Source organism: Xenopus tropicalis, chromosome 1 (assembly GCF_000004195.4).
Source record: "Xenopus tropicalis strain Nigerian chromosome 1, UCB_Xtro_10.0, whole genome shotgun sequence".
NCBI lineage: Eukaryota > Metazoa > Chordata > Amphibia > Anura > Pipidae > Xenopus > Xenopus tropicalis.
Window position 1 is genome coordinate 109,095,132 of NC_030677.2, and position 12,914 is coordinate 109,108,045.

Below are 12,914 nucleotides of genomic sequence, written 5' to 3' on the forward strand. Positions count from 1 at the left end.
ACAACTCGCTCAGTGGCCTGAACTTCATTCACTCCCACTGCCCTGTGTGTGCCAGTCTGTAGGCATGCGCAAGAGTTATGTATGAGTGAGCGCGCCTGACCGGATAACAGTGCTCACAATTACGGACGCAAGCGCCTATTGGAGTTTTTTTCACTCATAATCCTAAATTATTATGTTCTGAACAAGATTTTATTCCAGACGTGACTGTCAGCGAGACGTGCTTAGTGCCACACCAGGTTGAAGCGAGGGAAGTGAGCAATCTAGTGGCGACGTCCCCCCCACCAAAACGCGGGAGCGAGCGTCTCCTCCCTCTGACTGTCAAGCGGCGGCGGGTTGGTAGACAGGAACAGAGAGGTTGTGGTGTCTGCAGCACCTCCGCCTGTCTGACACTGTGTCTCCGCCCTCCCATAACTACCATCCTCGGTAGCTTTACGTCCCTTCTGTCTGCTGTGCCTCCGCCCGGTCTGCTCGTCACGTCCGGTAGCCTAAGGAGGCCGGGATTAGTAGCAGGACCCCGGGTAGGGGGAGCGGTCTGGCAGACACAAAGAGGCCGCGGCGTGACCGAGGCCTGGGCCTTCAGGCACAAACAGGTGAGGGGGAAAACTGCAGGCTCTCTAAGTGACAGACCCTTTTCAACTGGCCCCGTACTCGTAGCCACTTGTTTGTATAATATTTGCCTTACCGTGTGAATTAACTAGGCCTTGCAGCTATCCAACTACAACTACCTGCAATCGCTGATGGGTTCTGTGAGCTGTACTTACACGACATGGGGAACTCTAGCTTTGTTTATGTGTAAGGGAAATGTCTACTTAATGAGAGGGATTGTCACTTGTAAGTATAATGTATTAAATCAAATCTGTAATGCACAGTATGCAAGGACTCTCATTCATAGAAGTTGGGCATGCTGTGCATATCTAACTAGTTTGTACTGCATACTTTGTGGTCATAAGCATTTCCTTTGCAATGCTGCTCTTGTTGGACTACATTTCCCATGATCCTACTGCTGGTGGGTGCTTAATTATGCTGCTTAAGTCTGAGTGTACTGACTGGTAGAGTGTGTCAAAATGCTCCACACATTGTGGTTAAGGCTATAGAAGGTTTTGCTTTTCATAGATGCTTCCCCATTTCATGTGTCTCTTAAGGTGATTTAGGGGCAAAATGCAGTCCAGTTATTCCCCTTTGGGTATGGATTACTAAAATAAACGCCAGGGAAAATGCCCAAGATCTCACCATGTGCTATTGCCCTTCGTTCTTTACCATATTTACATACTGTGTTTAATAGCGTTCACTTGAATCATGCAATTGTGTGTTTTAGATAGGGGCAATTTAGGTGAAAATTGCCCTGGAATTTGACAAAGTAGTACTTCTTAAAGGAACAGTAACACCAAAAAATGAAAGAGCTTTAAAGTAATAAAAATATAATGCACTGGTAAAACTGGTGTGTTTGCTACAGTAACACTACTATAATTTATATAATAAGCTGCTGTGTAGCCCCGGGGGCAGCCATTCAAGCTGGAAAAAAGGAGAAAAGGCACAGGTTACATAGCAGATAACAGATAAGTTCTGTAGAATACAGTAGTGTTTTATCTGTTATCTGCTATGTGCCTGTGCCTTTTCTCCTTTGAATGGCTGCCTCCATGGCTACATAGCAGCTTATTTATATAAATTATAGTAGACTTTCTGAAGTAAACACACAACTTTTACCAGTGCAGGGCAGCAGCACATTATATTTTAGTTACTTTTATACATTTTTATATTTTGGTGTTACTGTTCCTTTAAACACCTAGGGATTGCTCCTCAGTGGCTGACACTTGCAGATGCTGCGGCATTTATATAAGTACTCTCTGACTTACTGACTTGTCTGTCCCTCATTGTACTTCCATATATGAATTCCATATAGCAGATGCACACTAGAGACTATACACAGTTATTCCTAAGAACAGTGTTTTCTTCCAAGAAACTGCAGATACACATTTAGCCTTTTAAAGTTTTAAAAGTTCTGGTTACTACTTAGATGGGAAAGTTTTACAGATTATTGGATCTGTTATCTGGAATGTTTGGGACTTGGGGGTATTTTTTTAGATGAGTCATTTTATAATACATTTATTTTAGCTTTGATATTATCAAGTGCATGGCTCTGTTCTATTATTACAGAGAAAAAGTAAACCACTCAAAAATGACTGATTTGTTTAAAGGAGAAGAAAGCCATAATCACTAGGGGGTGGCATTTTTTAGCACCTCACAGTGATTGTAATTGTTTGAGACCCCAGGTTAGTGCTTCCAGTAATTGAAAATGTCACTGGTTTTGGGTACTACTGTAGAAGCACAAAATCCCTGTCATTTTCTTATCGTCTCTATGACCAGGGTCTGGGAGCACAGTAGAGGAATGAGCAGAACTAAAAAGCTAACCTTTTCACTTTGGGGCTGGGATTCTGTGAGAAATGGCATTGCTGTATTTCAGAGATTTCTTGATAACGGGCTTCTTATTACATCTGTTTTGGTTATTTGAATACAATGTTATATACATTTTAATAACCTTCTAATCTTTCCAGTTATAGTTGTTGTTTTTACATTTTTCAACAAACATGGTTTCTCACAAAGCATATAACACCCATGGTTTCACCAATTGCTATTGGCACAATGGATGTTTGACCACCCTAGTCATCCAGCAAATATTGAGGTGCTACTGCCCTTAAAGTGCCGTGTCTGAAGCACACAGCATTATCATTCAAAATAAAACTTACTTAAGCATTTTACAGGTCAAAATGCTCAATTGTCATTAGCATAAAAGTGACAACAAACAAACAAAAATAAACTCATCAATGTGTACTCTGTGCCATATATAATAGTAAAAAAACACAGATCAGAAAGTATGAATTTATAAATAAAGTAATGAATGCTTGACTGAGAGCAATGATGTTTTACACTTTACAGTGTAGTATAAAGAGAAACAGACTGGTCCATTAAACTGGACACAGTGACAAAGAAGAAGCATGATGGCATGTGGCGAGATACACAGAAAGCAGCGCACAAACTTGCTCTAACCAGCAAGCCTCAAGAAAAGCAAATACAGGTATGGGATCCATTATCCGGAATCCCATTATTCAGAAAGTTCTGAATTACGGAAATGCCATCTCCCATACACTCCATTATAAGAAAATAATTCTAATATTTAAAAATGATTTCCTTTTTCTCTGTAATAATAAAACAGTACCTTGTTCTTGATCCCAACTAAGATATAATTAATCCTCATCCTCAACAATCCTATTGGGTTTAAATGATATTTAAATGATTTTTTTAGTAGACTTAAGATATGGAGATCCAAATTACGGAAAGATCCCTTATCCGGAAAGCCCCGGGTTCTGCGCATTCTGGATAACAGGTCCCATACCTGTATAACATTGTATGCATATTTTTTATTAATAGTGATGTTTTATTTTAATTTTGTTACCTGTTTGCTAAGAATGAAAATGTCACATAAAGAGGAATTTAATAAAACTATACAGTATATATTGCAATTATAAAACATTACCCACTTTCAGACCAATGGTTGCAATAGGTTTTTCACATATGTAATCACCACAGATCTCTGTTTCCGGTGAGAAATCTACTATCTCCACAGCTTAGGCTTTGCACTGACAGGAGGATGCACCTGCCAGGAATCGCTGAGCGGATATTTTGCAATGTGCAACAGAGGAAGCTCCATCTGATAAAGTGCTTACCAAAAATCTGATCTGTAGTAAGCTGTTTTTTCTAAACCAAGGGGGTATTTCATTATTAGGATGTAAGTGCTATAATTTAGAAAAGTCAGTACAGGTATGGGACCTGTTATGCAGAATGCTTGGGACCTGGGGTTTTTCAGATAAGGGATCTTTTTGTAATTTGGATCTCCATACCTTAAGTCTGCTAAAAATCATTTAAATATTGAATAAGCCCAATAGGCTTGTTTTTTCTTCAATAAGGATTAATTATATCTTAGTTGGAATAAAGTACAAGGTACTGTTTCATTATTACAGAGAACAAGGAAATCAAATTTAAAAATTGGAATTATTTGCTTATAGTGGAGTCTATTGGAGATGACCTTTCTGTAATTCAGAACTTTCTGGATAACAGGTTTCTGGATAATGGATCCCATACCTGTATTATAAAATATGCACTGACTGTCCTTGATCACTTAACAGTTTGAACATGGTTTTAATTAATCATTTTTATTAAAGTGTCAGGTTGCAGGAATTAACTGGCAGTTACAGCTCGAGAATGACACATTAATAGCCGTATGTTAGTAAGACACAAAGGACTCCTTTATTATTGTGAACTTTAATATTTGTTTTTGCTTTTTGTCTTTTAAGCCTTGTGAAAATGTTTGTGTTTTCCTGTTGGCATAGTAAACTTGCATTTTAAAATTTCCAGTTGTAATTTAATTTTTTAAAAATTATTGTGTCCTTATTTCTAGGACAATGGATTTTCCAGGACATTTTGAACAAACCTTTCAGCAGCTAAATTATCAGAGGCTCCAAGGACAACTCTGTGACTGTGTAATTGTGGTTGGTAGTCGTCACTTCAAAGCTCATCGCTCTGTATTAGCAGCATGCAGTACTCATTTCAGAGCTCTCTTTACAGTGGCAGAGGGCGATCAGAGCATGAACATGATCCAGTTGGACAGTGAAGTTGTGACATCTGAAGCCTTTGCTGCTTTAATTGATATGATGTATACATCCACCCTTATGCTAGGAGAGAGCAATGTCATGGACGTTTTACTTGCAGCATCTCATCTGCATTTGAATTCAGTAGTAAAAGCATGCAAACACTACCTCACCACAAGGACACTTCCTATGTCACCCCCTAACGATAGAGCTCAAGAGCAGAGTGCTCGCATGCAGAGATCTTTCATGCTTCAACAACTTGGTTTAAGTATAGTGAGCTCTGCCTTGAACTCAAATCAGAACACAGAGGACCAGTCTCAGCAACAACAAAGTTCAATAAGCTCTGGCCGAAATAACATGGTTGAACAAAGAGCCACCTTTCCAATAAGACGGCTTCACAAAAGAAAGCAGTCATCAGAGGAAAGAGCAAGGCAACGCATGAGGAACTCTGTAGATGATTGCCTCAATGATGTCACTCCTGAAAGTGTGCAGTCCATGGTTAATTCTCGAGAAGAGTATTTCTCTCCTGATTCAATGAAAATGATGGACAACTTGAAGTCTGATTCTACTCCCGACAACCACGAGGATAGCACAATAATGTTTGATGGTTCATACAGCAACCAAGAAGATACACAAGTGCCAAGTCAGTCTGACAACAGTGCATCAATAGGGTCCCAGGCAGCCCAAGTTGAAACCAGTTACAGTCAAGATTCTGCATGTGATAAAAATATATACTCTTCTGAAACACAAGAAATTATTGTGGGTGATAAAGATCACATGCGAGTTATTGTCAAATCTGAGCCTCTAAGCTCACCAGAGCCTCAAGATGAAGTTAGTGATGTCACTTCCCAAGCAGAGGGTAGTGAGCCAGTTGAGGTAGAAGTTGTTGCAAGTGCAGAAAAGATAGAACTGAGTCCAGAAAGCAGTGATAGAAGTTTCTCTGATCCCCAGTCAAGTACTGACAGAGTAGGGAATCTTCATATATTGGATGTGACGGATAACCTTGAGCACAAGTCTTCCTTTAGTATTTCTAACTTTCTAAGCAAAAGTAGAAATGGCAGCTTAGGCCAAAACAGTGACGACAACATTCCCAATACTACAAGTGACTGCAGAATGGATGGAGAAGTGTCTTATTTAGTGAGCCCAGAGGCAGGAACCAGCAATCATTCTTCTACAGCCATGTCTCATATTGATAATCCATTTAGTGACAGCCAAGACTCTCATTTCACTAGGCCAATGCAAGATGTAATGACTTTATCTTGTGTTCAGTCCTCGAATTATCGAGGAAATGATCCTTTTGGTATGGATTTTCCAAGGTCTGGCTTAGGGCTCCATTCGATGTCAAGATCTATTATGGGGAGTTCTAGGGGCAGAGGTTGTAACTTTCCAAATTATCGGCGTATTGCCCCAAAAATGCCTATTGTAACTTCTGTACGGAGTGCTCAGCTTCAGGATAATGCAAGTAATTCTCAGCTTTTGATGAATGGAGGAAATTCATCATATGAAAATGGTCATACATCACAGCAGGGACCACCCCAGCTGACAAGGGCCTCTGCAGATGTTCTGTCAAAATGCAAGAAGGCTTTATCTGAGCATAATGTGTTGGTGGTCGAAGGTGCCCGTAAATATGCATGCAAAATATGCTGCAAAACCTTTCTCACTTTAACAGACTGCAAAAAGCACATCCGTGTACATACAGGTGAAAAACCGTATGCTTGTCTAAAATGTGGAAAAAGGTTTAGTCAATCTAGCCACCTTTATAAGCATTCCAAAACAACATGCCTTAGGTGGCAAAACAGTAATATTCCAACAGCTTTGCTATAAATCAGTTTTGACAACTATCAAAAAGTAAAAATGAATAGCATTTTTAAAAAAGAAATCTCAAAGACCAACTTATGTTATGCTGAGAAAGTAATATCACATGCCTGACTGAAGGATATAAAGACCAGTAGCACATCATACTTAAAATATTTATCAGACAAGTGACTTCTATGTATGTGGGGAGGGAGTGGAAGCAAGAAACCAGTTTGGGGGAAATCTATTGATAAAAACCTCTTTTACTTTGAGGTGCTGAAAAGTTCTTAATTTAGGTTATCAATGTTTATGTAAAGTAGTAAAACTAACATTGAAATTCTCAGAGCTTTTAATTTGCAGTTTTGGAAATATTAATTGCGTTAAGAAAGCATTTAAAGTCTGGTGTTGTGCCCTTTAGTAAATTATTAATGACTTGTAAAATAACCAGTTTAATAAATGCCAGTGCTCTTGTTTAATGTGGTGAACCACTTCTTTGCATGTTTGTTCTTTAAATGATAATACACTTTTGGTTGCATTTACAAAGTTCTGCAACTGCATACATCTTTTTAAATAATTATGCAAAGTAAGTTTTATGTGAAAAGTTATTTGTGCTTGAGGCAGTGTCTGCCAGTAAAAAACTTATTTTAAGGTTTAAACTTAGCATAGCCCCTTGTTCAACTTGAATTAAACAAATAGGGCTTATATGTTCTTTATTTCTTGAGGAAGTTTGAAACTACTGTATGTTTGGTCCTTGAGAGGTAGATAATTCGATTACTGGTGCACAGTTATATCCCCATAATGGCTAGGAGGTGGTTGTATCTATGGCTGGAAAAACTAGATTTTGATATTAAAATAATATGCAAAAAGAATGTTCAGCACAAGCTCTAGCCATTGAATTTATGTCAAATAAGGTGGTATACTAAGGCGGTATACCCTTTTATGGGTTATTATTTCTTGTTTATATAGTGCCAACATAATTTGTAGCACTGTAGAGAGGTTATATATCAGTCACATCAGCATTCTACAGAGGAACTTAAAATTTAAAGGGGAATGAAAGTCAAAATATAAAAAGCATACTGCCCAATAGTCCTCTTATTGTTTAGTAAAAACGCCACACTTTTGGCTCACCTAATCAAATATTTACTCAGTCACACTTACTTCACATTTTCTAGAACAGGCAGCCATCTTTAAAAAGGTATTCTCCCTTCCTTCCCCTCCTTGCTTCATACTGCACATGTGTTTCATTCCCCCCCCCCCCCCGGCATATCCGCTTCTGATTGGCTGGTGGGCATGTGTAGCTCAGTACAGGAGACAGGATCAAGTTACACACATGTGCATTGCTACTGAAGGCAGCCTACAGGAAGGACAGAGATATTTCAGTGATGTCACTGTAGTCTTCACACTGCTGTAGGCTGCCAGCACCATATCTCAGAGAAGCAAGCAGGGATCTGGGAATTTAGATATGCAGTAAGTACTGTTTAGACTTACTTTTAATTTATATTAACCTTTCCTTGTCCTTTAACATTCACACACACTATGGTCATTTTCATCTGGACATTGCCTATGGGAGGTAATCCATGCAAGCACAGGATAAACAAAATTTTCTTGTAAATAATGTAGACCACTGTGTTGTTAAAGTTGCGAATATATATATATATATATATATATATATATATATATATATATATATATACACAATATAAAACCCCCATAGGTCTAGTTTCCCATCAGTTTGGATGTATGCTAACTTTAGTTTACATTAAGTACCGGAAAACAAATCAGAGAATACTAAATGTCATTGCTTGTGGAGATTTTTGCATAACGGTTCCAAGGTAGTGTATAGTTTGCAGGTTGGTTAGTTTTTGTTGTAAAAAGGCAACATTTACCTTTATGTTTTTTAGCCGAATTATTCTGATCATTGCTTCTGTTTTTCTGACACTTGTATGTGAACTTGATGTTTGTATCACAGATACATAACTTTCTTACTTTAGTTATATAGCAGAAATTTCAATTCAATTTTACTCCAATACTTGGGACAGTGGGGGTCTTTTATAAAGTTTGTGCAGCGCATATATTTTTTGCAAATGGTTTTGCACATTTTCCCTAAACTCTTAAATTTTGTGTGAATCGCATTGAAATGCGTATTGTGCACAAAAAATTGCAAATGAGATTGCAGTTTGTGTGAGCATACCCTTTGTGCTTGTTTATTGCACGCTAATATATTTGCAATTTTCGCTTTCCAAATATAAATTTTCAATTTGTGAAATCAGTGGTGTAATTTGGACGCAGATTGTGCACATAAATATTTGCAATTTGTGATTATGCCATATTTAAAAAGCTCTTAAGGACATTTGCACTGTGAATAAAGATTTGCAATTGTTTGCACATTAAATGCATCAATCTTGTCCAGCTTTATAAGTATAAACACGGGCAGGGCAAATATGTTCACTGTGCGACTAATTCCGCACTGCACCAATTTTATAAATGAGCCCCGATATGTTAAGGGTAGTCAAGGGCAGTATATTTTAGTCCCACCTTTTTAAGCACTTCATGATGCGGCGCTTTAATCTTAAAGGGTCAGTACATACATATAGTTTACAAAAAGACACCATGAATATTAGTTTTTATTAAAAATAACTTTGTTTTTGTAGTTTTTCGTCAAGAAAAAGTAATTCTAAGCAACTTTCCATTATACGTATATTAAACATTTTCAATGATTGTAAGTTTTATTTAAATGTAATTTAAATAGAAAGCAGTTTGACTTTCTTTTATGACTTCCCTCTTTTTTTGTGTCTACTCTGGTATTTGTGAAAGACACAATTCAGTTGAATTTACAAATAAGTTTAGATAATTAGTAATTATGTGTAAATAAACAATGATGTGGCCTCTATGACATACCTAAAAGTTGGTTCTAAAAATTACCTAAACGAACAGTGGAAATCCTTGTAGGTTTCGCAAAAAATACAGTTTTAGGATTGTATTGAGTTGTTGTGGGCAACTGCATTTGTGCTATTGTTATACTGAAATAGGGGACCTGTTATGCAGAATGCTTTGGACCTGGGGTTTCTCAGATAAGGAATCTTTCCATAATTTGTATCTCCATACCTCGTCTGCTAAAAGTAAGTCATTTAAACATTAAATTCCATAAGGATTGTTTTGTTACCAATGTGGATTCATACATCATAGTTACCATCAAGTACAAGGTACTGTTTTACTATTACAGAGAACATTTGTTTCATAAAAATGGACTCTATGGTAGATGGCCTTCCTATAATTTGTGGGTTTCTGGATGATGGGTTTCCAGATAAGGGATCCCATGTCTGTGTAACTAAAATAATCCCCTTGAACTTTTTTTCACAAGTAATTTTTTTTGAAACTGGGTTAAAGGTCAAAAATTGTTAATTCGTTTTGCTGGGGAGTTTGGGTGCTTGTTTGGAAAGAGGGCTTAGGGGTATGTCATCCCATCCATTGTCCTGATTTCACCAGAGCTATTCCTCCCTTGTATGCAGTTATCATGTTTATATTGAATACAAGAAAAATGAATCAAAACTCTGTCATTGTAAAACCAAAGCATTTTTTCAGTTTGCCGAATATATGTACAAATGTAAGTCAGGCATGTGGTAAAATAATAGGTGGTTAAACTTTACAAGGGCATTTTGCAAAACATTTGTAAATATCACAAAATGAGTTTCCACTTAGTGATTTCAAATAAACAAGTGCGCCGGCATTGAAATAATCTTAATTGTAAACATAATTTAATATGTATAACTGGATTTTAATTAGGGATAACATTTCTCCTTTTGGGAGTTATAGCACTGCACTTTTTTGGCATTGTCACTTATGAAAAGCTTTAAAGATATGAGAATTTCCTTTCAAGAGAAAAAAATTGCAGGAAAATGGTTAACTGTTGGCATAACATAACATGGTTTTAATGTAATACTAATGTATAGAGTTTCCTGTGAAGATTTTTTTTTTGTGGACTAAACAAAGTGCGCAAAGACATTGACAAAGGTGCTCACAAAAGAATGAATGCAGAGAATTTAACTTTGGGTTGTTGAAATAGTTTTAATTTACATTTCAATATTCATCCCAGTATTTTGGGTAGATGTCAATTTTATTTTGTTATGTAAAAACCAAGTTTGTATCACGTGATCTGTGAAGTATTGTTTCTGTATGTGATATTCAAAGAGCATTTTAACCAACTTGTATTTAAAAAAAAAATAAAAAAAAATAGAGTAAAGTTTGAAGATGTGTTTTTACTGTATAATAATTTGATAGACAATTGGACTAACTGTAAGCAAGCATGAAGTTAATTTAGGAATATATTAGTCTTTAAATAATGACTATCTGCAGTGGGTTCCAATATTACTTCCGCCATAAATCCATTCAGTTTAATGTTTGACTATACCTAAGCTGATATTGGCTGAATTGCCTTATTGACCTGTATATGGGCTGAAATGATGGCTTCACGGACCAATATCTGGTCCAGGAGTCTAGAAAACACTGAAACAAGGACCTAATCAGGCTATGAATGCATTAGCCCCTTGTGTAATCTTATTAACTAAAGGTCCCCATACATGGGCCGACTATAGCTGCCGATATCGGATTTTTTTTTTACGTTACTTTCTACCCGATATCGCCCACCCGTAGGTGGGGATATCGGGTGAAGATCCACTTGCTTGGCGACATCGCCAAGCGAGCGGATCTTATAGTGTATGGGCACCTTAACTTGTCAGACAAAAATGTGGTGTAAGGGATACCATTCCTGTACAAAGATTTGATTGTTTAAAAATAGGTTGATCAGATAGATATAGTATGTGTGGCCACCTTTTTTCCCCCCATTTGTGTAGGCCAATTGCAACAACAATCAGAACGGGTGGAGAGGAGCAGCTGATACACCATTCACTGGACAGTAATGCATTAGTAGAATACATTTTCAGACCTGTCCAAATGACTAACTGGCCAATATCGATGGTGTACACACACACCCACACACCAATAAAACCTGCCTGACTGCTAGGTGATCCAGAGGAAGGTGTAAAAAAAAAAAAATCCCCCCCCAAAAAAAACACAACTTTGAAGCCTTTCCAGTTTACAACAGCTTCAGCAAGATTGCCACAATTTAACAGCTCATGATAAAAAAAAAAAAAAAAAAAAAACCTTTTCGTAGCTCACTAGCTTTTTGTCCTTTTCAACTTTTAAATTGGTAATTTTGCATTTATTATAGGTTTTGTCATCCACTTCTATTAAAATCCCAAATGCATAACCTTATATTTATCAATATTGACTCTCATCAGACACTCAGCTACCCAAATTACACTGCAAGCATATGTCCTGGATGGATTGTTGTTCTGCATAGATTTGTCTTTGGCAAAAACACTCATTGCTTTCAGTGCCCTCCTCCAAAGTTATTTATGAATTTAAGTCCTCTAAAGATTACATTTTTTTAATGGAACAGTTGCAAGTACATTTTGTTAGTCTCTGTGATACAACCACCTTTTTTTCTAGTATTCCTTCTTAATTGCCCTTTTCAGTGCGCCTTGTCATTTTTAAATTCTTTCCTCTTCATTCCCATAAATCCACACTTCAAAGGATGTCCACAATATTGTTTAAAATTATAGTAATTCCCAGTATAGTATAGTACCAGCCTTCTACTAGCATCTAGGCTCACTGCCAAGGTTCCATACCGGTCTGCATAGTTTGGCATTAAGGTCGAGATTGGGTAAACTGCAGAACAAATAGCCATGCATGGCCACATTTAACTTTTATTTCATTTGAATCTGATGGCAATTCAGCAACTTTACTGGCCTGTGGTAATAAGGATGCATGAGTAAAGGTGGCCATACACAGGCAGATTAAAAGCTGCTGGCTCTATCGCTCTAGTTGGCATCTTATTTGTATTGGGTTCCCTGACCTTTATCTATGTAGATGGTAGATATTGTACACATTTGAAAATACCATTGGACGAGGAATGCATCAGTGCATTGATTTAGTTCTCTGCATGATCAGAATCGGCCTGATTTGGCCCTGCGTTCAGGGGACCAAATTGGGCCCAGATCTACCATTATATAGCCACAGAGACCAAGTGAGTTGTACGAGCACATGAGCTTTCATGCAACCAAAACTTTCTAGTTCCAGAGATTAACCTTTATCATATTGCTCTGTAGAATGGGTTGGGTCTAAAGCAGGGGGCTCAAACTCAATTTACCGGAGGGCCGCAGGAGGCAAAGTCAGGATCAGGCTGGGCCGCATAAGGGATTTCACAAAAAAAAGTCGGGAGCTGCTGATTGCGGAAATGATGTTATGCCATCATAACAGTTATTATGGGAAGATGTTCTGTGTGTACAATTAGCTCCTTACGTCTTCCCATAGTAACTGTTATGATGGCATAACGTCATTTCCGCAATCAGCAGCTCCCGCCCGCCGTGCCTTGCATTATCCCTTGAATCGCAATAAAAATCGCGATCCATTCATTCG

General features: G+C 37.6%; 1 protein-coding gene across 3 annotated transcripts; it reads left to right on the forward strand.

Annotated features, from left to right (window-relative positions):
- The first annotated feature begins 92 nt into the window (after window positions 1–92).
- zbtb5 (zinc finger and BTB domain containing 5) lies at window positions 93–10,684 on the forward strand. Of its 3 annotated transcripts, none has more exon segments than NM_001017334.3 (3): window positions 93–590; window positions 4,454–8,081; window positions 8,114–10,684. In NM_001017334.3, a coding segment is annotated over 1 exon segment (2,010 nt). In that variant the 5' UTR covers window positions 93–590; window positions 4,454–4,457; the 3' UTR covers window positions 6,468–8,081; window positions 8,114–10,684.
- The last annotated feature ends 2,230 nt before the right edge of the window (window positions 10,685–12,914 follow it).